The sequence below is a fragment of the Candoia aspera genome, chromosome 3 (genome assembly GCF_035149785.1).
Source record: "Candoia aspera isolate rCanAsp1 chromosome 3, rCanAsp1.hap2, whole genome shotgun sequence".
Classification (NCBI taxonomy): Eukaryota; Metazoa; Chordata; class Lepidosauria; order Squamata; family Boidae; genus Candoia; species Candoia aspera.
Genome location: NC_086155.1, coordinates 36,778,263 through 36,805,267, shown reverse-complemented (window position 1 = coordinate 36,805,267; position 27,005 = coordinate 36,778,263). Strand labels below are relative to the sequence as shown.

Sequence of the window (27,005 nt, the reverse complement as noted above, 5' to 3'; positions counted from 1 at the left end):
CTTAAGAGATGCCTAGAGCGCCGCTGGAGGAAGACAGAATCTGACCAAACACAAGCTAGAGCCGCTATTAAGGCCTACCTTGTGGCGGTAAGAGCGGTGAAACGGCAGTATTTCTCCACTCTTATTGCATCCACAGATGGTCATCCGACAGCCCTGTTTAAGTTCACACATACCCTTTTGGGGAATGTGGGCCCAGTGACCCACCTACAGGGCCATGCGGAAGAGTTTTCTGAGCATCTGCAGGATAAAATCACTCGGATCCGGTCTAAGTTGGACTCCATGCGTGAAGCAGGGACTGTGGAGATACCGAGGGAACGTTTTAGCCTTGTTATGTGGGAACAGTTTGATCCAGTTGGACCCGAGGAAGTGGACAGGATCCTCTGGATTGTGGATGCCACCACCTGTTATTTAGATCCATGCCCCTCCTGGCTGGTGAAGGCAGCTCGGGAGGTGACGTGTGGTTGGGTCCAAGCGATGGTAAATACATCCTTGAGGGAGGGGGTGTTCCCGGTCACCTTTAAGGAGGCACTGGTGTGCCCCCTCCTCAAGAAGCCATCTCTGGACCCAACTGTGCTGGACAATTTTCATCCAGTCTCCCACCTCCCCTTTTTAGGGAAGGTGGTGGCGTTGCAACTCCAGAGGATCCTGGATGAAATGGATTATCTGGACCCCTTTCAGTCAGGTTTCAGGCCAGGATATGGGGCAGAAACTGCATTGGTCGCACTTATGAATGATCTCCCACCATGGGACGGCTCAGGGAGTTGGGGGTGGGCGGCGTTCTGTGCTGGTTCACCTCCTTCCTCCATGGCCGGTCCCAGTCGGTGGTGATGATAGAGATCCGACTCTTGACCCCTCCATTGTGGGGTGCCGCAGGGTTCAGTTCTATCTCCTCTCTTATTTAACATCTACATGAAACCACTGGGTGAGATCATCTGCCACCACGGGATGAGGTATCATCAGTATGCTGATGATACCCAATTATACATCTGCATCCCGGGTGAGGTAAGTGATGCAGTGACTGTCCTTTCTCAGTGCCTGGGGGCTGTGGGGGTCTGGATGGGGAACAACAGGCTTCAACTGAACCCTGGTAAGACAGAGTGGCTGTGGATTGATGGTGCTTCATCTTCCGGGAAATTGTCATCATTCTGGATGGGGTTGCACTGCCTCAGACAGACTCAGTGCATAATCTGGGGGTTCTCCTGGACTCACGACTCCTGCTCAAAGAGCAGGTAGCAGTCGTGGCCAGGAAGGCCTTTGCACAACTTCGGGTTGTGCACCAGTTACGTCTGTTCCTGGAACAGGAAGCCCTCCGGTCACTCCCTGGTCATCTCCCATATAGACTACTGCAATGCACTCTACATGGGGCTACCCTTGAAGAGTATCTGGAAGCTTCAGCTGGCACCCAGTTGGCTATTTTTGGTGCGCCTAGGTCGGCACATATAACACCGTTGCTGCGTGAGCTGCACTGGGTGCCAGTTTGCTTCCAGGTCCAATTCAAGGTGTTGGTTATCACCTTTAAAGACCTACATGGCATGGGGCCAGGTTACCTGAGGGACCGTCTCATCCCCATTACATTGGCCCGCCCCACCCGATCATGTTGCGGACCCAGTCCATAAGAGAATTTCATCTGGCGGGGTCCAGGAAACAGGCCTTCTCTGTAGTGGCCCCCATCCTCTGGAACATCTTGCCCCTGGAGGTGAGGCAGGCCTCTTCACTCCTGACCTTCCGGAAGGCCCTGAAGACCTGGTTCTGCCATCTCACCTGGGGCGGGAAAGTGAATAACCATTCTTGGGGGTGGCTCACACCCTAGAGTCCCTCCCACCAGCCTGGATTTTATACCTTTCTTGGATTCTATATTTATTTACTGTAGTTTATAATAATTGTTTTTATGAGATTTTAATGTTTATATTTGGAGCCTGATTTTATTGTAAACCGCCCAGAGTCCCTCTTTTAGGGAAGAGGGGCGGTAGCTAAATTTGAATAAATAAATAAATAAAATGGATCTTTTAGGTGGAGATTGAATGAGATGTTGTTATAAAAAGAAATGGTGGTGGATGATTGTAAAAAGTTAAAGGAATATTTTAAGAATAATCTAAATAAAGGCACAGAAGGATGGTTTGGGATATAAATAAAGCCTTTGTAAGAGGTTATTTCATACAACGTAATAGTGAATTTAAAAAGAGAAGGCAAGAGAAAATACAAGTGATTTTGGATAAGATAAAAAAAGGAAAAATTATTTTTAAAAATCCCCAGGGATGACAACTATTACTCACCAAATTAAGCTTTTACAGAGGCAATTAATTTCCTCAGAAAAAGTGGATAAATATTTGCATAAACAGAATTTACTGAAGATTACAGAGAATCAGAGACAAATTTTGAATGGACCTATAACAATAAGTGAGCCGTGTGAAGCTATCAAAAAGACTAAAACAGAAAAGGCACCTGGTCTAGATGAGTTGCCGCCTCTTACTATAATGTTCTGAGGATATGCTTATAAAACCTTTACAATATTATTCTACAGAATGGAAAGATTCCTGATAGCTGGAGAGGCTAATATAGCATTAATACCTGAAGAGAGACAAGATTTGACTTTAACATTAATTATCAACCAATATCTTTATTGAATAACTATAAACTATTTACAATTTTGGCCAAAAGGTTGAAGATAATTTTACAGGGTTTTATTTATGAAGATCAATGCAGGTTTTTACCTAAACGACAACTATGAGCTATTAGAAATGTTGAATATTTTGGAATATTTGGAGCAACATAATGAAAAACAAGCTGCATTGATATTCTTAGATGCAGAGGTCTTTGACAATTTGAATTAGATTTCATTGTGTAGAGTTCTGGAACTTATGAACCTTGGAGATAATTTCATTAAATAGGTAAGATTGATTTATATCTCACAGAAAGCACAAATAATTGTTAATGGAGAACTAAAAAAACCTTGAGAGATTCAAAAAGGGACAAGAAAGTCCGCTGTCTCCATTTTTGTTCATATTAGTTCTTGAGGTACTGAATAGAGACGTAAGACGAGAGAATTATGGGAGTTAAGATTAAGAAACTTGTAAGTTACGGGCATTTGCAGATGATTTGGTGTTAAATTTTAGAAGATCACTAGAGGGAGTAGAAACATTAATGGGAAAATTAAAGGAGTTTGGTATGTAGGCAGGTTTTAAGGTTAATAATCAGAAGCAAAGATGTTAACAAAAATATGAAATTAGAAGATCAAATAAAACTTATTAAGAAAACTGGTTTTAAATTGAGAAAAAAGTAAAATACTTGGATATTATTTTATTATTTTGTATTTAATTATTTTATTCCCATTTAGTTATCAGAAAGATTCAAAATGGACAAAATTTATGGTATGGAGCAAAGTAAGACGGAATTTGAAGTACAATTGTGCACTGATGATGAAAATGTAATTGCTAAAATGTATAAACTTTTGTTGAAATTTGAAACAGAAGATCAGGTTAAAAATATATGATAAAGTAGGCTAAGAATTTTGTTTATAATACACAGATGGACCAATGGGAAAATATGTGGTCAAAAGGGTTATTTACATTTTTATAAAATGATGTATTGTTGGTACATGATGCCAGAGAAATTATCTAGAATGTATAAAGGCAATTCAAATGTATGTTGGAAATGTGGAGAACATGGACATTTTATCATGCTTGGTGGACATGTAAAAAAGCTTTTAAAAAATGGATTCAAATACATATTTTGATACAGAGGATTTTAAAGATTAATATTCAATTGAAACCAGAACTTTTCCTTTTGGGACCAATGGATAAACAGGAAAAAGCCATGGAAGATTATTTCAATCTATGATTACTGCGGCAAGATTATTATATGCAAATATGTAAAGATTCAACTGTACTCACTATGGAGAAATGGTTGGTGAAGTTGACAGATCTTGCTGAGATGGATAAATTAACTTCTTTGATTAGAGCAGGGTTTCTCAATGTTAGCAACTTTAAGATGTGTGGACTTCAACTCCCAAAATTCCCCAGACAGCTTGCTGGCTATGAAATTCTGGGAATTGAAGTCCACACATCTTAAACTTGCTAAGGTTGAGAAACCCTGGATTAGAGAAAAGACACTATCTACATTTATTGGTGACTAATATAAAGGAATGGTGGTCTGTGCTGTTGAAAACCCCTAAAGTTAGAGCACAAATTTGCTACAGTGCCTGATCATCCATAAAAATGGGGAAAGTCTCACTTTTTATTCAGGGTCTGGAATGTCTTTTGAGAATATAGAAACTGGCCAAGCAGGAAAATAGATTTTTGGAGTGGGAAATGTCAATGAAGAAGTTACAAGACAGGGACAAAAGTTATAAGACAGAGGCAAATTTTCAAAATCAGTAAAACTTTATTCTATTTCCATTCTTTGCCATTAACAGAAAAATTGGAGAAAGCAATGTTTGTTTTACAAAGATAATGCATCTCCCAGAGAAGAAAAACCCTAAATTGAGAATAGAGGTAACATGGAAAAACACAGTACTGCCCTCTATTCAAAGAAAATAACTCCTGATCTTTTTGGTTAAAGTAATACTTAGACCAATCATTCAGTTTGCTTGCTTGATAAAGTGTGGCTGAGGGAAGGAAGGGGTGGGGAGAAGGGGCCTGGAAGGAGGGGGAAAAAAAAAAGCACACAGACATCAACTATTTCACCTTGATGAAAGTCTCAATACAGCTATGGAAAGCCTAAGTATTCTTTTACAGTACACTGGGTGTTGGCTGCAAAAAAAAAATGTATTCACTTCAGGCACAACTTTTTAATTTTTTTTTAAATCAGTAAAATAAACCAGGTTTAGAAGCTGCAGTGTTGTAAGCAGCAAATTGTGCATTGTTTTAAATATCTTTAAGTTACCACACTGATGGCACACCTTATCCTTATGAAATTCTGCACTGTGCATGCTAATTTTAGATTATTACAAAAAAAAAAAAAACCAACCTAGTAGTCTACTCTGGAAAATACGTTCAGTGAGATCTAGGAGATAATTTTGCTTGCTAAATGGATCTGAGTTTAAATGAGACATAAAAACATTAACATTTGGCCATTAAAGAAATGTCTGAGTACTCATACAGGATTCTATATAATACAGTTAGTATATCTATCCTATATGATCCTCAAAACTGGATGAAAATGAACAGAAAGTCAACCTTCCCTGCCTTGGAGAGGATAAAATAATTGAGACCTAAGGCATAGTAATACCTTGGCAGACTTGAATTAAGGAAAATATATACATGTTGTGTCTATATATATTCTTTTCAGTGCAGAATTTCATAAGGTCTACCAGAGTAGAACTGTCTATAATGTTTACTTAAAGAGGCAAAGTAGATTTGCGGTTACCAGTTGCTTTAAATGCACCATTCAAAAAGCTTCTAAAATGTGTTAATATAAGGCGCCACCTTAGGTTCTCCAGGATGCAACTGTGCATATTTTAAAACTGTTTCATAAATTTATTTTTAAACATAACATGAGGAAGGTGTTAAAACTGGTGTAATAGCTCCTTAGATTTTGGAAGGGATGAATACAAGGATATTCAGTACCCTTCACCAGACCCCACCCTTCTTCCAATGTTGTTAGTTGCTTTGAGACCAGTTAGTCGATAACACCAGCTTGACGAATCTTTCGCTCTGTACCAAATCCCTGTAAATGGCAAAATAGTATCATAAGTTTAAATTGGATCTTGAAGTAACAGTGAAAGTAAAGAGAGCTATAGGCATCACAAATATTCATTCTGCTAGTGAGCTCACACTTTCTCCCATTTCTTGCTCTTATCCATGTTTAAACACGCCATGTTTTCAAATGTCTCCACAGAGCCTGGTCCTTTGTAATTTGTGGACCTGAGATATTTCCTAAAATTAACCAAAAATGAAAACAGAATGTTCCACACATTCCTGTTTTCAAGTCCTATTTAGTGTATTCTTTTTTTGCTCTTAAAAATTAGTCATGAATATAGTCAAGTTAGTCAAAAACTAATTATAGTTTTCTCTCAACAACAAAGCTACACCAAAAAAAGCAAATAAAAAGAAGTTTAATTAAAAGCAACATTGCATCCCAAAATCCTGACTAAAATCTGGCTTGTCCATCCTGCATAGATAAGTATTGGTCAAGAAGTAGTAACTTACTTGTAACTGAAGTTGTATGTGCATAGAGCTTTGTTTGAAAACTTCCAGAGCTTACAGATTTTTTTGATAGGAGCCTCATCTTTTTTTTTAATCCGTTCAATCATGTCCAATTCTCAGAGACTGCCTGGACAAGTCCCTGCAGTTTTTTTGGCAAGGTGTTTTGGGAGTGGTTTGCCATTGCCTTCTTCCTAGGGCTGAGAGTCATGCAGCTGGTTTTGTCCTAACAGCCAGGAACCACGCTGAGACAAGGAATAGGTCTCTAGTGTTTTATTACTGCTATATAACAGAGAAGCGGGACGCAGTGGCGCTGCGGATTAAACCGCTGAGCTGCCGATCGGAAGGTCGGCGGTTCGAAACCGCGTGGCGGGGTGAGCTCCCGTTGCTAGTCCCAGCTCCTGCTCACCTAGCAGTTCAGAAACATGCAAATGTGAGTAGATCAATAGGTACCGCTTCGGCGGGAAGGTAACGGCGTTCCGTGTCGTCATGCTGGCCACATGACCTGGAAGTGTCTACGGACAACGCCGGCTCTAAGGCTTAGAAACGGAGATGAGCACCGCCCCCTAGAGTCGGACATGACTGGACTTTACGTCAAGGGAAACCTTTACCTTTACTATATAACAGAGAATCCTAACAAACTGAAGAAGCGTGGGAAAAACCCAGACATATAAACCCCAAAGGCTAAGGCGGGCCCGATCTGTGTCTCTTTGAATGGCCACCTAATTCCTCAGTACTACGCATGCGCTTTACAGCCTGGATGGGAGCCCCCTGCTCGCCATCCTCACTCATGACAGGTTTTGTGGCTAAGGCGGGATTAGAACTCACAGTCTCCTGGTTTCTAGCCTGGTGCCTTAACTATTACACCAAACTGGCTCTCCCTCCATGTAAACCATGCCACTAAGTGCAGCTCACACCAAACCCCTTCAGTTCCTAAGGCCAACATGGGACCCAAAGGAATAGTGAGGTCATCTGACACTAAGAGGGTGAAGAAAACAAGTCATGTGATTCATACATATGGGTGAATAGCCAGCTTCTTACTCAGGAGAGGTCTGGTCATCAAAGAAAGGTGATCGTTCTAAAAGTTGCACTTCTCTGGGAGTGCAGGTCTAGTTTTAATTTTGGATAAAGAGCCCACCATAGTTGCAGTTAGAAAATTTGTCAGAGAAAAGCTGCTGAAAAGTCCTTCCTGTGTAGTGAGTATGGATTGGAAGGGGGCATTCTTGCTTAGCCAACGGGGAATGAAGCATGATGGCTGCCAATATCCATTTAGAAAAATGCCAGGGGGGGAAACTGTATCCTATAAGTGGGATTTGGAAGGCCAGATATCAATGCTGGTCTTTGCAGAATCATACCATGTATTCTAAGTAAAGTACGGAACAAATATTAAGAGAATGAAGTGATATTTCTATTTGTGTCAGGTTGAGAGCTAATATGGGCTGTATAATATTGACAACATTGGGACCAATTTTGGAAGGAGGCAGCTAGATGAAGGACTATTTTGCCCCATGGAAGATAAAGAAGAGAACATTTTTTCTTAAGGCATAGTTCTCCAGCTGATGTTTTTGCTATCAAAACTGCTGCCTTCCATAACAAATAAATGGGACAGTATCTACAGGCTCAAAGAATTTCAGCATTAACAAAGAACAAGGAGAAAGCTCCAAGATGGAATAGGTAGAAATGCAAAGAGATAGAAGCATGCCAAGCTTTTAATGAAATGCTTCATCAGTGGTTTAGAAAAAGAAAAGTATCTCCCACTGAAGGAAAAAGGGAGGAGATGGTCAGAAGGTATACCATCATTGAAGGAAGAACCAAGTCTTGCTGTTTGAAATACAATAGAAATGCCAAATATGAGGAAGGTGATCAAATTGTTCTTTTCAGGCAAATTCTTCAAAATATTTCCATTTAGCTTTATAAACTCTCAAGGCCATGGAGAAACCAATAGTAAAACACAGAATTGGAAGACAAGTATAACTGGGAATAATTGTTTTAAAAGAGTTGCAACATTAAAGGAGAATTAAAATAAAAGTTTTAAAATAAAACAGCATTTAAGAACTATCAGTGTTCAAGGACAAATATACTAATGTTTGATAGACAAAAGCAAACTAAATGAGTTGGGGAAGCCACACTTAGTCACATGGTGTGTGTAGAGGATACTTCTCCTACAAACAATTCTGTAAGCTCTAGAAGGTTCTGAACACACTCTACACCCTTATGTGTGACTCACAGAGACCACAACATATAATTGCAGATTAACACAAAGAATATCTCCAGAATCAAGAGAGAGCAAAAAAAATAGTACACCGGAATGAAATATTTTCAGTGAACACACAGAATCTGTCCACCAGGGTGAGTTGGTAGAGCCCTCATTAACAGTCTCTACTCCCCATGAGATATGGAAGAAGGGGACCTGGAGACGTGTGTCCCCTCTCAAAGCTCACCTGTTGTGGAACCAGCCAACCTCAGAAATAAGAACATCCTCATTATTAACATTGAGAAAGTTGTTAAAAACCTGGCTGTTTAAGTAGGCATTAGGGGATTTGGATTGTGACAAGTAGGCGCCTCAGGCATCTTTGGCACTATTATGGTTTTACAAAAATTATAGTTGTTATTAATTGAATTATGGTTTAAATTGTTCATACGATTTTATTTGTTGTATATTTTTTGTCTGTAAGCCACGTAGATTCATTGAACCAAAGCAGCCTAAAAGATACTTGCAGTAAACAGACATACATTTTCTGGAATCTCTGTGAAAAGTGAGTGAGCAAAGAATGGGAAATTCTGGAGAGGAAGACAATCTTAGAATTTCACAACTCTCTTCCCCCTCTTTTTGCAGTTCCTTCTACACCTGGGTGTTCTGGAGAACTAAAGGCTCTCTGTAACTGTGAAAGATAACTGGATGTGGGAGTGGGACAGGACTGCAAGGTAAAATGAGAATTGCAAAAAACAATCTCCCTTCCCACCCTGCTGACAAAAATTCTCTTGAAGCAAAAGGCATCCTGACAGATGAGAGATAAAATCTTCAAATTTTCATTCAGTATTCTCACTTAGTCTTCTCACCACTATACTCTAAGCACACACCTTTGTCTTGGGATTTGGATTTTGCTCTTTATTATTCAGCCTCTACACTCTTGCCTGGAGTGATCCCATCAAATCCTGTGAGTATAAACTATTCCTGAGAAGGGAAAAATGACTTCTTCTCATTTTCCTGTTCACTCTTTCATAGATGTAGATAACACCACAAAATACATTGCTGATACAGCATGAAGCATCAACTTCCTTTATTCCTCCTTCTTCTCTGATTACCATATGTAGTTCTGTTGCCAGATACCAACTAAAATCATTTTTTGTCTTTCTGAGCTACCTCAATTGCTCAGTCCATGCAATACTTCTCTACAAAACTGTTTACAGGCTTTCTATCATCTTTATTCAGCATAAGTTCTTCATATTTAAAACTTTCCATGAAAGTTTTCTTCTGAAGTTTACCTTTTGTTACTTTGAAGAACAAGACACCTTCAAACTGTGTTAACTTTACTATCCTCTATGGTCTGAATGTTTATTCTTTAAAGCCAGTCAAATGATTCTTCTCTTGCTGAAACTTACACTGAAAACATATTCCTCAACAAATGGTACAGCTTCTCTTTCTTCAAATTCCTCCTCAAAACTATTTCTTCCTCATCCATTCTTTGGCTGACAACCTTTATTCTCAATTATAGTTAAGTAACTCCTGTCTGTTCATAGCCATACTTCCTTGTCTTTCTCCTCCTTCCTTTCCCAACAACAATCCTCATTACTTAGTTTGGATTTAATCTCTAATACCAAAGGCCCCATATCGATATATGTTAATCAAGTGTTACAAAATGTTCTATCTTTTTTGCTTTATGCCAGCATTGTTGTTCAGCCCCTTCTGATTCTTCCTCACCTGATGGACATCACTTTGTCAAGAATGTTTAGACTACAACTTCCATTAGTTCCAGTGAAATAGCTAATATTAATTAGCTATTAATTAATAGGATTATAGGAATTGTAGTCTAAAACATTTCAATAATACTAAATTGCCTACTCCCACCCTATGCACATCCTTGTCCAGTTCAAATAGGAAATGTAAGAAATTCGTAACTTCCCATTCCAATGATGTGGCCATCAGAAATTATGTCATTCTATCATAGAAGCTGAATTTCCAATATTATGGAATATTGGGCAAATTTCCTGTAACATACCTTTGAATTATCCGGTCCCCTTGGCTGACGAAGAACAGTTAGACGAGGAGCACTGGCATCATCCAAATTAATGCTCTTTAAACGATTAACAAGTCTATCAGGACGTGGAGCAGCTACAGCCTTAGCACCTTCACTGTTAATAGAAATCAACCAAATCAATGGGAGAATGAGAAAAGAAGAGGAAAAAGAACTAACTTAATTATAAAGGTACTATGGCTTTTGATTTCCCCTCCCATACAGCCCTAAATGATTACTAAGTGAGAAATAAAATGAAAATCAGAATATTTGGTTTCTACAATAAACTTCCAAATGTAAGCTCAAATGCAGAGCAAACCAAAGAAATGCCCTCAAGTAGGAGGCCAGATGCTTTCCTATATAATTATTTTCAAAAGATGTGATACTTCTATGAAACATGGTAATTTTATATTAACACCAAGTGAAGCTTAACATCACAATAATCAATTAAGGTTGCAAAGCTATGATATTTATTTATCAGCACATCAGTGAATTAAATGGAATATATATTTTTGTAAACAAAAAATATGCACTAATGCTGGTACAGATTAATTTACCGAAACTGATATAATGCTGCAAGAAAAGAACAGCTAATGAAATATCTTCTGTAATATTCCTGAGATCAGATTGCTTAATTTACTTCTGTGAAAAGAATAATAATACAGCCAATAATTAGCAGTTTCTTACCTAACACGCCACACATTACAGGCACTGCATTTCCCTGTGCGTTGATTAAGGATGACTGAAAACTCTACTTCGTCACCAGCCTGCAATTCCACTCCATCCTGAACTTCTTTCACATGAAAAAAGAGTTTTTTGCTGTCCCCTACTTCATAGTTTATGAAACCAAACTGAAAGAGGAATGGAAATTATCTTATTAATTGCACAATGCAGACAATATATTTTCTACAGACATTTCCCGTACCCTTCAGATTGCTGATCCCCCCCCCCAACATAAGGACACATTTTCTGTTTTAGAAAAATCCCAACTCTCTATTAACAGAAACTAAGAGGAAAGATGGCTTCCTTCTATCAGTAGTAATTTCATACTTCCACCCAAATTAAAAGTTGAAAGTACAGCTACTTTATTTTGTTAACGAGCCAAACACAAGGCCTCTAAAACCTGGCCATACTTTCAGATATTCAGAATAACCTTAATATTAATGTTATAGGAGTGGATTTTAGGCTTCCAGGTGCTGTGTTCTAGAAACTGGAGACCACTGAACTGGAATCTGGTGTTAAAACACATTTAGAATTAATTATCTTATTCTAGAGGTTCTACTCAACTTTTTAGGATTGAACACAGAACATGTTTGTTCTGGCTTCTAGGTTTTGAATGAAATCAAATCTGGAAGGATCCCAGAGGGATTTCATAGGACAAATAGGACAAAGCTGGTGTATGCTGCCCCCATTCCTTCTGCAACTTCCAACACAACAATTCTGACTAGGCAGCCTGACTCCCAGTCTTCCAAGGGCTTTTCCTTCTCTCCTTATAATAACATCAATCTGCCCAGCACCTCCCCTTCCCTCCGTCTCATCAGCTGATGTCCTTGCTTTTCTTTCACACCCTTGAGCCACTTCTGCCATAATACCCATGTTTGACCCAGAGCACAACAGTCTCAGTTCATCAGAAACACCTGTGGTTCAGTTCAAGCACAGGAAATAAAAAAATGGCAGTTTCATACACAGAATATTCTGCATACACATAATAACCATTGTTTCCTAGTTACTTGGATTTCTTAAATTCAACAGTATAGTTTAGGTTGATGGAGGGATATTTTACTGCTACTATTATTAAAGTATTAAATACAGAAATGTGGCAAGCAACAGAAGAATAATCTGTAAAGGTTCTAATCAAATTATACCAACAAATCTGGAGAACAACACAGTGGCCAACAAATTGGAAGAAGTCAGCCTACATACCAAAACCAAAGAAAGGAGACTTAACAAAAGTGTGCAAACTGTTGTACAACATTCTAAATGTAACATGCTAGCAAAATAATACTTAGGATCATCCAATGCAGATTAGAACCCTAAATGGAAAGAGAGATGCCAGATGTTCAAGCTGGTTTTAGAAAAAGCTTAGCCATTAGAGACATTATTGCTGATGGACAGTGGATAATTGAGAAACCCAAAATATCAACAAGAAGTCAGTATGTGCTTTACTGATTATAGAAAGGCCTTTGTTTGTATTGACCATGTCAAGTGTGAAATGTCCTTAGGAAAAATGGAATCCCAAGACTTCCTGGGAAGAAATGGTGGACTGATGATGATTCAACTAGTTTTTACAGCACTAGGTGAGCTTCCTTCAATCCTTAGTGATAGAAGTTTTAAATACAAGTTTAAGGACTTAAAAAAAATTTTTTTTTGGAATAAATAGCAAAAGAGTGATTAAAACTCTGATTTTAGAAAGTTACAAATGGACTAAGCGTCCAGATAAATTTGAACTAAGATTTTGGAATTAATTATAAAGAATCCTTCCTGTGGGAAAATGCTTCTGTTTTGAATTCTTTTTTTAAATAAGACTTTAAAAATTGGACACTAGAGGGAACTAAAGATTATAATTAAAGGAGAAAAAAACACTTCAACTCAACTCACAATTAGAGAGTAAAGCAAAATATTTTCACATTGGAAATATTGAAGGATATTTTTGAACAATGGACCCAGAAGTTACTTTTAAGAACGTCTGCCTCTATAGATAGACTGTGTTTGAAATATGTTATAGAAGAGGAACAGGTTTTATCTGACAAGATTGAGACTGATTTGAAAGTGAATTTAAAAATGATAGGCTACAAGAATGACATGGAAAAAGATGTTGCACTGGACATACAAAAGAAACCAGCTGATGTCTTAATAGTTAAAAAGGATATACCAAGAGAGTGACCTGGATAATTTTCCTATATTGGATCTACAAAAAAGGCTTGTTAAAGCTTTGAAGAATTTTGTGAGAAGGGACAAAGAAAAAATGAAAAGAAATCAAGTTCTAAGACATTATTTGAAGGGACTAAAAATCAAGATTGTTAGAAGTAAAAAGAAGGAATATAAAGTTGGTTTATTTGATCAAGGTTAAAATAGCATCTCTGGTATCCCTTAATGGACTTTTACTGCCATCAGGACTGAACAACAAGGTTTTAAGGATTTGTTTATAGATAAGAGATGGGATATGATAAGAAGAGATCATTTGTTTTATTTTAAGAGGTGATAAGTTACTAAAATTGTTTACTCTTGCTGTGATGAAGGGGGAAGTCACTTCTTTATTTCTTTTCTTTTTCTTTGCTATATTATTTTTTCTCTTCTGCACCTATTTTTTATTTTTATTCTTTTATTTTTTAGCTTGTATTAGTTTTTATTGTTGTAATTGTAATCTTTAATAAAATTACTATTAAAACAAAAAAGGAAAAATGGAATCCCAGAACACATTGTCCTCATGCAAAACCTATATGCAGGACAGGAAGCTACAGTCTGAATTGAACATGGTGCTGCAGGTCAGCAAAGGAGTGAAGCAAGGCTGTATACACTCCCTTTACTTATTCAGCCTATTTCCTGAAAATGTACTGAGGGAAGTTGGATCAGAGGAAAAGGAGTATGGCTTTAAAACTGGAGGAAAAAACATCAATAATGTGCACTATGCTGATACACTATTCTGACAGCTGAAAATGCAAATTATCTGCAAATTCTAATAATGAAAGTCAAGGAACATAGTGAAAAAATGGGACTAAGATTAAATATAAAGATGATCAAATTTATGACAAGTACAGTAACCAGTCTTGGAACTGACAGTGAAGATATTGAAGAGTTGAAGAGCATCTGCTTTTTAGGATCAACCATCAACAGTAAAGGAACTAGAAGTCATGAAATACTCTACAGGATTTGGTAGAATAGCAATGAAAGCCTTGCAAAAGATATTCAGATGCCAGGATGTGTCCATTTTTACAAAGATCAGAATCATGCAAGTAATGGTTTTCCTTCAGACACTCTATGGAAGTGAAAGTTGGATTTTGAAGAAGCAAATTGGCTTTCTAATTTGAACTTTGGAGTCACAGAAGACTTAAAAATACCATGTACAGCCAAGGAAACAAAACAAAACAAAACAAAAATGGAACAATGAACAAATTAATCCAGAGTTCTCATTAAAGGCATAAATGACCAGGCTCAAATTACCATATTTTGGACACATTCTGGAAAGACCTAACTCTCTTTAGAAGTCTGTAACGCTGGGAAAGGTGGAAGGAAAGAGGACAACCAATAAGCAATGGATGCACTGTTGGAAAACTTTTGCCCACTTTTATTATAGAATGACATGAATGATTCCAATATTTCTATCTGTTAAAAAAACAAAGCTGCTGTCAAACCCAGAAACAAAATTCATACACATTGTTTTAGAGTATTTGATACAGCTAAAGCAAGTTTGCTAAAGCAAGTTTAATCTGTGTTTCAGTGGAAGAATAAAAGAAAGATATAAATTTAATAAACACAAACTATGAAGAGAGAGACAAAGATAAATCACATCTGGTGAAACTGCACAGCACATGTTTGCATAAAGTTCAAATCCTGGCATCATCTCCACATAGAGCTTAAAAACTACCTGAGACCCTCAAAAGACACTTCCAAACTGTATAGACCATGTTGGACTAGAAAGAATAAGAGCTCAGTGCTATGTGGCAGATTCCTATATTCATACAATTAGGGTTCAAATTATACTTTGAACTAAAATAATGTAAAAATTAGAATTCATTTATCTAATTACATTACAAATATGAAACAGAATGCTTTCACGTTTTATTGCAGCAGTGTACCAGATTTATAAAAGAGGAACTGGTACAGGAATGTTAATATAAAATGCAAAACCAGCATTCCCATTTATATACCAAGGAACAACAGAAAACTACAGGTAGTCCTTGCTTACTGACTGCCTCCTTTAGCAACCATTCAAAGTTATGACAGTGTTTAAAAAACAACTTTGCGACCAATCCTAGCATTTACAACTGTCAGAGTCCTGCAGTCACATGATCGCCATCTGGGCACTTTGCAATCAGCGCACATTTACAACTGTCACAGTGTCCCACAGTCATGTGATCACCATTTGTGTGCTTCACAACTGGCTTGTGACAAGCCGAGTTAATAGAGAAGGTGGAAGTAAAATCACAAGTTGCGGTCACGTGATGTTTCGCTTAACAACCATGGTGCTTCACTTAACCAAAGAGAAAGTGAGGCCATAAACCTGTCACAGTCACGCGATATTTTCCTCAGTGACCACGGCACTTAGCGACAGAGTTGCCAGTCCCAACTGTGGTTGCTAAATGAGGACTACCTGTATTTCATCTGCAATAATTTTGTGTTATCTTATGGACTTTTGTACTTCCTGGTTTGAACTGGGCCACTTCAGAAAAAAGTATTTTTCTACACACCTCATTTACTGATGAGATCAGTCTATCTTGTAAACTCTTCGTTGTACAGGCAGTATTACCTCCACTTTAACCAAGTTATTTGAGTTAGCTTTCAATCAAATTATAATGATTTATTTTGGGGATTATTTTTAATGAAAAAATTCTGAATAGAAAATTTACAAACAAACATACATGGTGCTTTGATTAGAATGTCAATAAATTATTAATATTCTAATATATTTTGTTTCTCTATTTTTTCTGTGTAGCTTTGTTTACTATGCAAAGAAGGGAAATGTTTTTCACAATCTTAATAGCTTCCTCAAAAGAGGAGTTTCAAATAGTTAATCCTGGGACAAGAAGGCAGAGGCACAAATGCCTGCAAATACCCCAAGTCCTGGCTGGCTGTGGTTTGGGAGTGATGTAGAAACCAGTATTTTTTCAGCTGGTGCTCTCTAGATGTGTTGGAATTAAATTTGCCCAATTTTCAACTAGCATGTCAGAGGCTGCACTGGCTGGGAATTATTAAAATTGGTCCAGGCATCCTGAAGAAGACAGAAGAGGCAGAGATTAGCATAGGACCATTTTAAAGTGGCAGCAGATCCATTATAGTCTACCTGCTCATACTGTAGAAGATGTCTAAGGGAGGAAAGTAATCCAAGTATAATATTACCATAAGGCCGCTCTTTTACCAGAGCTAGTTGCACTAGCTTAGGCTGGCAGAACAGGGCAGAGAATATAAAGAGTATATATCTCAACCAACCACATCAGTAAGATGTTGCTGTCAGCCATGCAGCAATTTTGCTTGATGAAATCCATCAGGTTTAGTGGTTCAAGGAACTTATGGTCCCACATATCATGTTCCTATCATGCACTCTCTCTCCCAAATAACTGCAGGATGAGGAACTATTTCAAGAGTAGTTCATACAAGAAATTTTTTCATTATTTTTTGTATAAAATCAGAATTCATGTTATCTAGCAAAAAAGCCCCTCCAAATACTGTGCTGTAATTTGTTAGGCTTTAGGGGCAAGGAGTGGCTCTACAGTGCTTGCTTTCTTCATGGTACCTGTTTAAAAAAAAAGGGGGGGTATAAACCTTTTTCAGCCTAACAATAAAGCTACAAAGCCTCATTCCACTTGCACATAAAAGTACCTGTCTGAAATTTGGCAGGTAGTATCCTCATAAAAGGAGAAACTGTACCTGAAAATGTCATCTACTTCTGGCAAATGCCAAAGTAAGTTATATTTTTATAAATAAAAATTAAAATGACAACTAGCAGATAACACTATCTTAAATACGGTAGGCAATATAGGCCTCAGTAAGGCCATGATAGGGACGCGGTGGCGCTGCGGGTTAAACCGCTGAGCTGTCGATCGGAAGGTCGGCGGTTCGAAACCGCGCGGCGGGGTGAGCTCCCGTTGTTAATCCCAGCTCCTGCACACCAAGCAGTTCGAAAACATGCAAATGTGAGTAGATTAATTGGTACCGCTTCGGCGGGAAGGTAACGGCGTTCCGTGAGTCATGCTGGCCACATGACCCGGAAGTGTCCTATGGACAACGCCGGCTCCAAGGCTTAGAAACGGAGATGAGCACCGCCCCCTAGAGTCGGACTCGACTGGACTTTACGTCAAGGGAAACCTTTACCTTTACCTAAGGCCATGATACTTGAATAATTAATTCACCTGTGCCAAGCAGTTAAAATTTGAATAACAGCAGTTCAGCATGAATTTGATTACAGGGAGCAAACCCCACACTCACTAGCACTGATGATGTTACCTAGTCAGGTAATGAAAAGTCTACAAGCAAACAACCAAGCTCAGAGGGCATCAAGGACTCCACAGTTCAACCTTGAGCTACATATATTCTCTTCTATTGGAATTTGATTCTTTTATATACAAGCAACAGCACAAGCTATGCGTGAAGAATTATCTTCTTACCTGATCTTTCACACATTCCACGGTGGCTCTACGGAAAGGTGTTATGTTGCAAGCCATTGTTTGCCCATTCTGACCAAAGACACACAGCTGGAATTTCACGGTCTCTCCTTTCTGCAGACAGTCCCCTTTATTTGCCATGCCAACAATTCCAAAAGGATAGACCTCACCTTTCATTTCTCCTAGAAAAGATAGCACAAAACCAAAGTTGTGCTTTCATTAAAAAAATATGAAGTAGCAGCTAATATTCTAACTAAATACTAAATTCTGTGAATTTACTGTGTTAAGAGAATAACATGCAAGTCTTATTCCAACTAACACACTCCTGGATGGAAAAGTTACCTGATACATACCTAGATCAAAATATTTAAAGGTATAATGAGGGTACACATTACTTACCATCCTCCATAACTTCAATCATTCCTTGGTATTCCGTTTGGGTAGGATCTACACTCCTGAGAGGGCGAATTACTTTACCCGTGTAAACAGTTGGATCAGCTTCATCTGTGATGCCATTTACTGCAAGAAAAGATCAGTGATGCCATTTACTGCAAGAAAATCACAGGCTTGACAAAAAAAATGTGTAGACTTTGATGAAACTACATTGTTTTAACCTACTGACACAACAAAGTGATTCATAAAAATGCTGGAATCTTAGTAATAAGCTAATTGTTCTTTTTTAAAGAATATTTTATATTCTTATATATTTTTATATATATATAATTTTATATATATTATATATATCATGGTTTTTAAAAATATTTTAAATATAATCAATGCTATTAGAACACCTTCATCAGTTTTAATAATGTTAAATTATCCATCTAAACCCATAAATGGCATTTTCTTCCCAACTGGCTATACCATTTAATTAGGTATATCAAGTTCTTTCTGCATGTAAAAACCGTCAAGTGAGGCACATCTCCTACACAAAATTCTACATATACATTATAAGATGAGAGATACTGCTACACAACTTTTCTAATGTTGAATGTGCTTGCTTAGTGAACATTATGCTCTATTTACTACTTAATAAAAAACACTGGGTAGTTTAATTATTCTATTTATTGTAATCATAAATATTTATTACTACTAGAAATACTTAGATTACTATGCTAATTCAATTTTCCAAGTTCTCTGATTAACAATATTTCAACCTTTATGCAGAATGTCATCTCTAGCATTATTCCTCAGTAGACATTCTTTAATTTATAGGGGGCAGACACACTAATATTTAACATACATATACACACACACACAATCAAAGCCATTTAAAAATATAGTAACATTTCTAATGATTATGTGATGAAAACATTTCTTGCCAGAAAATAATGTTCTTGCTCACAGTTTTGAAAGCTCACTGACCAAAAAATGGGCTAAAACAAGGAAAATTCTGTAGGCAACCTCCAAAAAAGCCCCATTTAAATAACTGTATGTATATAATAACTAAAAAGAGTTGTGGCTTGTAGAACAAGGTAACCAAATATTATTAAGCTAGAGAAAATCCACCATGAAGAAAATGCATTTTAATTTAGGGGAAAAACTTCCAATTTTCTCACAATACCAGAGCCTGGAGTCATACTAAAAAGCTGAATGATGGGAGGATTCAGGACATACTGTACTAAAACATACTAACATTTCAAAATACAACACATAACTGAACTATGTATAGTTACTGCAGACAACTTGAACAAGTATGATGTGTACTCCTCCCATGCCCACTCCCAAACCAACTTTTTGGCTCTGGATCTGAAGTGCAACACATCCCTACTTTTCATTTTCTCACAGTGTAGATACACAAACACACACACACATACTCTATATATGAATATATCCTAAGCAAAGAGGTTCCTCCGAATCCCCAAATTATCTGGTCTCTAGCTTACTGCAATGGAAAATCAGAAGTTTGCAGCTAGAATCCTAGGGGAAGGTATAGTTCACCATTTCACCCAAAAATCTCCATCTTCCTAACTATCATGAACTTGCAAGCTTCTCTTCTTTAGTGTCATTGCCAGCCACATAAAAGCAGCAGCAAGAAACAGACATTTCCTCCTGTCTAGAAAGAAGAATGATATTGCCTCTTTGACACTGGCTGGCTGGAGAAAGTGACAAAAACATATTTAAGTGGCTGAACTGATGGAGAACTGAAACAGAAGGGAGAAGGGTAGTAAGAGTTCTACAACAGCAGATAGCAATCAAAGGAGGAACAGGATGTGATTACTGGAGAAGGGGAGAAAAATCAACAGAATCTATTACTGGGCTGTTGGAAAGATGTGACAAAGTAAGACTCTCCTATACCTACTAGCTACAAACAAAGGCAGGTCTTCTTACATAATCCATCCTAAGCAAAGAGGTAGTAAGGGAAGATTATAGTTAACAGATCTGCTTGGCCTTGGTATAACCACTCTGGATTGAGTTTAGGAGCAAGACTAAGCAGGAAAAAGAGAATGTGACCAAAAGAAAAATACACAAAGGGAGTGTATTGGACTGGTAGACCTGGAATGCAGTCTGGTACCTCATTTAAGTAGCACGCTATGTTTTATCACCAGTGAGTATACTACCTTTGCATTGCATGTCTAACAACCAACCAAAGTAGTGGAAAATGAGGGAAGGTTGAAAAAAATCAAGGACTCTGAATGAGCCACAGAAAAAAGGCACATGGCAAGGAGAGATCTTGCAAGGGGAAAAGCAGCAGGTTTGAAGGGGGCCCTAAGGATCACATCAAGGCTTTGATATGAGGCCTATGCCTGATTTGAGTTGTACACATATTTCAGGCCAAGGGCCGCTTCCAGCTTCTGAGATATGTACTGAGGGCTATTTTGTTTTTCCTCCTTCAAGAATTTTTTCCCTGAAAAAGCTCACACAATCTATGTAATGTATGAAATGCATTTTTTCTTCACACAGATAAGATTCTTTCTTACAATCAATGACCAATCTATAAAACACACTGCATACATGAAACTAATATTTATTATGAAATTAATTGCACATGCCAGTCAAACTGCCACACATCTTACATATTATGTGACAAAATTTGGCTACAATTATAATAGAATCATTTGAGTCTGAAAGTAATAACTGTAAATAAAACTGATCAGAATGATCAGGAAATCTGGTTGTGGACTTATAAACTCACAGTGGATATCAGTATAAAACAAACGGTGTAATAAGACATGTCTGACTGTTCCACTGGCTCCTTCTCTGCATGGGCATATTCTAGTTTCAAATGAAGTACCCTCTAAAACTGCTGCTGGGAGTGCACTGAACTGTACCAAGATAAGGCCTCTCCAAGTTTGGGGACAGTAATTTGACTTAAGTATCTAGAAGGTCTGGATGAGGTGTGAGGGCTACTTAAAAAATACATCTTTAAGGAGGGCTGTCAGATCTAATTGATTATCGATGTCCTTAAGATGTTGCTTGATTGCCTCTACTGCATTCTGATGCCCTGAGAATGGGCGCACCTGAATTAAGGAAAAACCTAAAACTGGTTTCTGTCCTAACAGCCAGGAAACACGCTGAGACAAGGAACTGGTCTCTAATGTTTTATTGCTAGTACTAACAGGAATCCTAACAAACTGAAGAAGCGTGGGAAAAACCCAGACATATAAACCCCAAAGGTTAAGGCGGTCCCGATCTGTGTCTCTTTGAATGGCTGACCAATTCCTCAGTGCTACGCATGCACTTAACAGTCTGGATGGGAGCCCCCTGCTCGCCATCCTTACTCATGACAGTTTCTTATGCATTACCTTGACCCAAAATGAAATGAAGTTATCAGAAAGAACCTGGTTAGACCTGCTGAGGAGAAAAACAAGTTTACTATGTAAAGATGTCTATCTAGGCACTGGATTTGACCTTACTGACACCAGCCTCATAACATAGGATCACATTTGAAATGCAACATGTGTTCAAACGTATTTTTTTTCAACTAATATCCTGTTTTAGATATTAAGACTGTAATCTAACATACCTAAAGTGTGCTATATTGGCAAACGCTTGACTAATCATCCTAGAAACAAATCTGGCTTAATTGATCATATTGGCTCCTGAGTGTAACTTCATCATATACTATTTGTGTCACTAGTATATGATGAAGTTACACCCAGAAAGACACACCCATAAAATTATCATTATTAAGTATATTTCCCCCCTACCCCTTCAGGACCAACAATTGTTTAAAACAAAAAGCAAAAAAAGAGGGAACTTCACCTGCAAGTGTCTTGTTCACTTTCTCTGCACTGACTTTGTTTCCTTTGCCTTTCGATAAGCTGTATTCAACCATGTCTCCAAGTTCCAGGCTATCGATATCACCACAGAATTCACTGAAAACAGTCCCACAAAGATCTTGAATATGCATAAATATGACCTAGAATGTTACCTCCAGCAAAATAGCTGAACAGTTAAAGTATAATGTGGAAATCAGCCCCACATATACAAAAACGTTGTGTTTATAGAGTGGTGTTCTCTCAGAAAGCATCAATATTCATCTGCTACTTAAATTTACAGCTTAGAGAAAAATGATTTAGAGACTAGTATATCTTAAACTAGTACATTTAGAGAATCTCCTCTTCTTTGAAGAACTATTTCCAATACCTTGATCTTATTCAGAAATATTAACATGTACCCTATACAATTGTGTGAAAAAGTAATTACACCCCATGTTAAGGTTTTTTTCTTTTTTAACATATGTGGACATATCAATATTTTATCTTCATTCAAACAATATATGAAGATAAAGGTGGTGTAATTAAACAAAAAGAATGAAAAACTGACTTTGCAATTATTTATTCAACAACAAATTAACAGATATACCATTTCCTTCTATGAAAAAATATAGTTTTTATTTATACAGACCACCAGGAGAGAGTACCTATCAGCCTTACTAGGTAGACCAGACAGGGAACACGACCAGATAAGCTAATTCTACTTTATTGAAAAGCTACATTATCAGAACCTTGCAAGTCTGAAAGTACAATTCTCCCACTGTCTCCTTTACAGCCTGAAAAACTAGGGAGAGTCCCTTCTGAGCCTCTTGTGCTGCTCACTGTGCAGCTGTGAGCTATGCTGTCTCTTATTTGACCATTCCCTAGGCAGCATCTCTTCGCCTTGTCTCCCAAGGTCTTTCCCACATACCATTATAGTACCTGACCAATTTTTGCCTATTTCAGGACTCGTCAGCATCTATATTCAACTGCTATGCACACCTGACAAATCCTGATATAGGATGAAACCAGTCACATATTGCCTCCTGGTGGTCTATATAAATATTAAGCTTCTGTTTCACAGTAGAATGCACATGTGCAGTTATTTGAGTCAATATTCCAATCCAATGCTAGTACTGGTAAAAACAAAATAGAAGGGTCATTTTTTGTAACTAAAAACATAGGCACAGGAGCAGCATTTGCATAAAGCACCATAAATTTTGGGCACATCATCTGTGGCTAAATTTGGGAATAATCCATTCACCCAATGAATATAAATCAATGGGCATTATATGTTAGTGAACATTCACCCTATACATGAATGATGAATTTTTGTGCCATTAAATCCTATTGCATTCCTTCCCTAAAATTTGCATTTTCCTTTCAAACGTTACATACTTTTCAAAAGAAATATTGTAGTTTTGAAAACTTCAGGGTCATGTAAAGAGATTCTTTGTGGTAAGATACGTAAGAGATTGTTACAAAGACTCCCTTTTCACATAATGGAGCAAGCCTTTACTAGTATCACTTGCCTGTAATGGAAGAAGATCTCCTTATCGTGATTGGCTGTTTCAATAAACCCAAAGTTATCCTTGAGAGTTGCAACATATCCCAAAAGTCTTTTTGAACAATAGTTTCTACCAAGCAGTCGAACAGAAGTAGCTGTTTGCAAACCAGTTCTCTTTACTTCACAGACTGTAAACTCAACCTGTACGAAAAATGTACCTATTAACAATGATTATGCTTTCTGGAAGGGGAGGACAGATTACATGTACTTTAGGAGTAGTTTATCTCTATATATTTCCTGCCTTCTGAAATATGAACTGCATATGGTCCTATGAGATCTTTTCTGACTGTCCCCTCACTTAAGCTTTCCTTCATTTTATAATTAAAACGTGAACAAGGAAAAGTTAAAAGGGACCACTTGCCTTGCCAGTTAACTCTACCAAAACAAGAGGTATTTTTATATTTTTAAACTGACCACCTTTTACAGTTTCGTTCTTTACTGCTGGAATGTCACTGATATAATCTGAATTTATTAGTAAAATCTAATCTTCATCTACCCTTAATGTAGATATATAGCACATTTATATATGGGCCACTGTCTATTATTTCAACTTCTATTTGAAAGAGTCATAAGAAACATCATTATATGATTGCCATTATTTTAAAGATGTGCAACTGAGAAAGCCGTGATTACAGTTATTAGCAATAGTTATACAGAACAAATTGCAAGAAAATATTCCAAGAATTAGTTATGAATACTTTATCTCCTATCTGAGGAGAAGTAGATCCTTCCACATCTTTAGCCTGATAGGGAATAGTCAGTTTTTCTCCACAATCATCATAAGCAATTATACCCTCTTCAGCTTCCTAAAAAGAAGAGAAGGAAGAATGTCAGAAGTGTTGTTGTTCAATTTGGCCATAGTCTAATAATGCACATGTGGTTTAGTGGCACAGCTATTCAATACCAAGAAAAAAAATGCAATTCAGAATATTCATTGATTTTTACATGATCTTCATTCTATAACAAGTATCTTCACTGCTAACAAGGATACACTATCATTGAAAGCACCTCAAGCAAATATACTGTATATTTAGTCTAATCATCCAGGTCATTCAGTGTCTGCTTCTGAAAAATAGATTACTAGTTTTCTTTGACAAATGGAGCCTTAATAAATTAAACAAAAGCATATAAACAAGGATTGTAATAAAAAAACTTTCTTATTCCAAATGACAAACTGAAATATATATTATGTGTAGTACTCTAAATTGGTTAGTTTACCATTAAAATTGAATTTACAACACAGAAACATCCCTAAAATCTACACAGCAATTCAGTACAATATTATCTATATCATCTTGGAGGAAATCCTTAGCCCTACAATACCTGATACAAGTTGTAGAACTGATTTATATTACTGAGTTTTATACATCCATTGTTTTGTTAGAAGAGTTCCAATTCTTGGATAAGGAATGACTTGCCATCAAATCTTTTTTTACTTGACTGTTTTGATCTAAATGGAATTAATTGGTAAAACCTTTCTAAGAGAGCTTCACCATATTTTGGATCTTCCGTTGTTATACTAGCAATGGCTATTAGGTATACCTACCAAATAACTATCCAGGAAACACGCACTTAGAAAAAGGACAATTATCAGTTGAGAAATGGATTTATTTAGACTAAAAATATCATTATGGCCGAGGTAAACCATCCTGAAATTCTAAGGCTGAAGAAATTAAGAATAATACTGTTCCACTTTGCTCTAACTGAATGCTCTGTGGCAACATAATGCTTACTTAAACAAGTATTTCTGACACATTAAATATGATACTGCAGAATTTATTTATAGTACAACACAGGCTATGCACTTAATTTTTTTTAGATTTATTAGTTTTGGGGGGAGGGAAGTATCCTGATCTGAGTTGAAGCTTCTCCATCACCAATCAAATTGCCCTGTCTTTAGATACAATATGCTTTTATGACAAGCATAGTTTGTGTGTCTACATTTCAAACACAAAGAGCTTTTAGATAAAGTTGTATAAAGTTGCAATGAGCTAGAGGCATTAGACTACCTAGATTTGTGGTAATGGTGGGGACAATATCACTCTCAAGCTTCCGTTATCATTCAGTGTATATAGGGTAACACTCAATTAAAACTTTTCAGAAATGCAATTATACAGATTTAAATAAGGAGAGGAATAGAACAGTGTTACCTTCTCTTTGCCTTTATTTGGACTAGTGGATTTGACAGAAGTGGCTTCTTTTTCTATAGTGCCAACAAAACGATGATCTGATTGGGTGTGGAATGAAACCGTGCCCTTCGGTAGTTTTTTAATCCTTATAGCATGATTTCTTTGAGCAGACAGCATATCCTGGGGGGTGGGGGGGAAGCAAATTATTAACTGAAGAAGCAAAGCTTCCTAAATTCTAAGTAATTACATTTTTACTTACAGGAACAACAGTAAATTCCACTTCATCTGAAATGTGGAGCTGGTTACCATCTAGAATTTCACTGAAGTGAAAGAACATGCGGGCATCTCTGTCAACACATTTAATGAAACCAAAGCCATCCCTCATGGCTGCAATCACACCCTATGAAAGCAACACACAGATCAGTTATCATTAGAATGAAGAATTCTTAGAAGATATCTATCAAATACAGGGGTAATAAAGGTCAAGTATCAAGTCATTCTGAGAATGAAGCAAAAAATAAGATAATTTAGTTGAACACCTAGGACAAAAACTATAGTGTCACATAAAACAACCCATACCGTTAGTCATGGAGGCTTATGCTTAATACCTATGAACACTATTATGCCCACAAGTAACTGCCCTTTGCTTCCTTACTAAGCTCCTGATTTAAGCATTTTAAAAAGATTCTTTAACTTGTTGTCAATAGACTAACAGCCTCTAACATCATCTTCACTTCCAAGAACGTCTCTGGGCCCTACAGGCATTCTTAGGACATAAAAGTAATTGATGACTGTATCCCAACTCTTTGTTTTGAAGCATACACAGCTGACTAGAAAGAAGAAAAATAAACAAGTTGGGACGGTCAGGTCTTAGGGATAAGAGAGGTCTTTGCCAATGCTGTCTGTATATCTGATTTCAAAAAATCCGCAAAGAAAACCAGTTTTATTATCGCAACGCTATAGTTCTAGCTAGGGACGCGGTGGCGCTGCAGGTTAAACCGCTGAGCTGTCGATCGGAAGGTCGGCGGTTCGAAACCGCGCGGCGGGGTGAGCTCCCGTTGCTCGTCCCAGCTCCTGCACACCAAGCAGTTCGAAAACATGCAAATGTGAGTAGATTCATTGGTACCGCTTCGGCGGGAAGGTAACGGCGTTCCGTGAGTCATGCTGGCCACATGACCCGGAAGTGTCCTATGGACAACGCCGGCTCCAAGGCTTTGAAACGGAGATGAGCACCGCCCCCTAGAGTCGGACACGACTGGACTTTACGTCAAGGGAAACCTTTACCTTTACCTATAGTTCTAGCTGAGACAAGAAGGGCTTTGTTTAATTACACTTAGTTAGCATATGGTAGAGGCAAATGTCAAAGCAGACTTCCCAATTTGTATCTGATCTCCTAACCTGTGCACTACATCAACT

The 27,005-nt window shown here is 37.5% G+C and overlaps 1 protein-coding gene across 4 annotated transcripts in view; it reads right to left on the bottom strand.

Moving 5' to 3' along the window:
* Positions 1 to 4,360: 4,360 nt before the first annotated feature.
* The window catches only part of CSDE1 (cold shock domain containing E1), a 45,058-nt gene continuing 22,413 nt past the window's right edge, over positions 4,361 to 27,005 (bottom strand). For all 4 annotated transcript variants that reach the window (XM_063297382.1, XM_063297383.1, XM_063297380.1 and 1 more), the window contains 10 exons: positions 25,849 to 25,989; positions 25,611 to 25,769; positions 24,159 to 24,266; positions 23,426 to 23,601; positions 21,901 to 22,013; positions 18,094 to 18,213; positions 17,698 to 17,876; positions 11,063 to 11,226; positions 10,361 to 10,493; positions 4,361 to 5,664 (listed from right to left, as the gene is read on the bottom strand). In XM_063297382.1, coding sequence (XP_063153452.1) covers positions 5,617 to 5,664; positions 10,361 to 10,493; positions 11,063 to 11,226; positions 17,698 to 17,876; positions 18,094 to 18,213; positions 21,901 to 22,013; positions 23,426 to 23,601; positions 24,159 to 24,266; positions 25,611 to 25,769; positions 25,849 to 25,989 — 1,341 coding nt within the window. In that variant the 3' untranslated portion in view covers positions 4,361 to 5,616. The remainder of the gene's footprint in view (positions 5,665 to 10,360; positions 10,494 to 11,062; positions 11,227 to 17,697; positions 17,877 to 18,093; positions 18,214 to 21,900; positions 22,014 to 23,425; positions 23,602 to 24,158; positions 24,267 to 25,610; positions 25,770 to 25,848; positions 25,990 to 27,005) is intronic.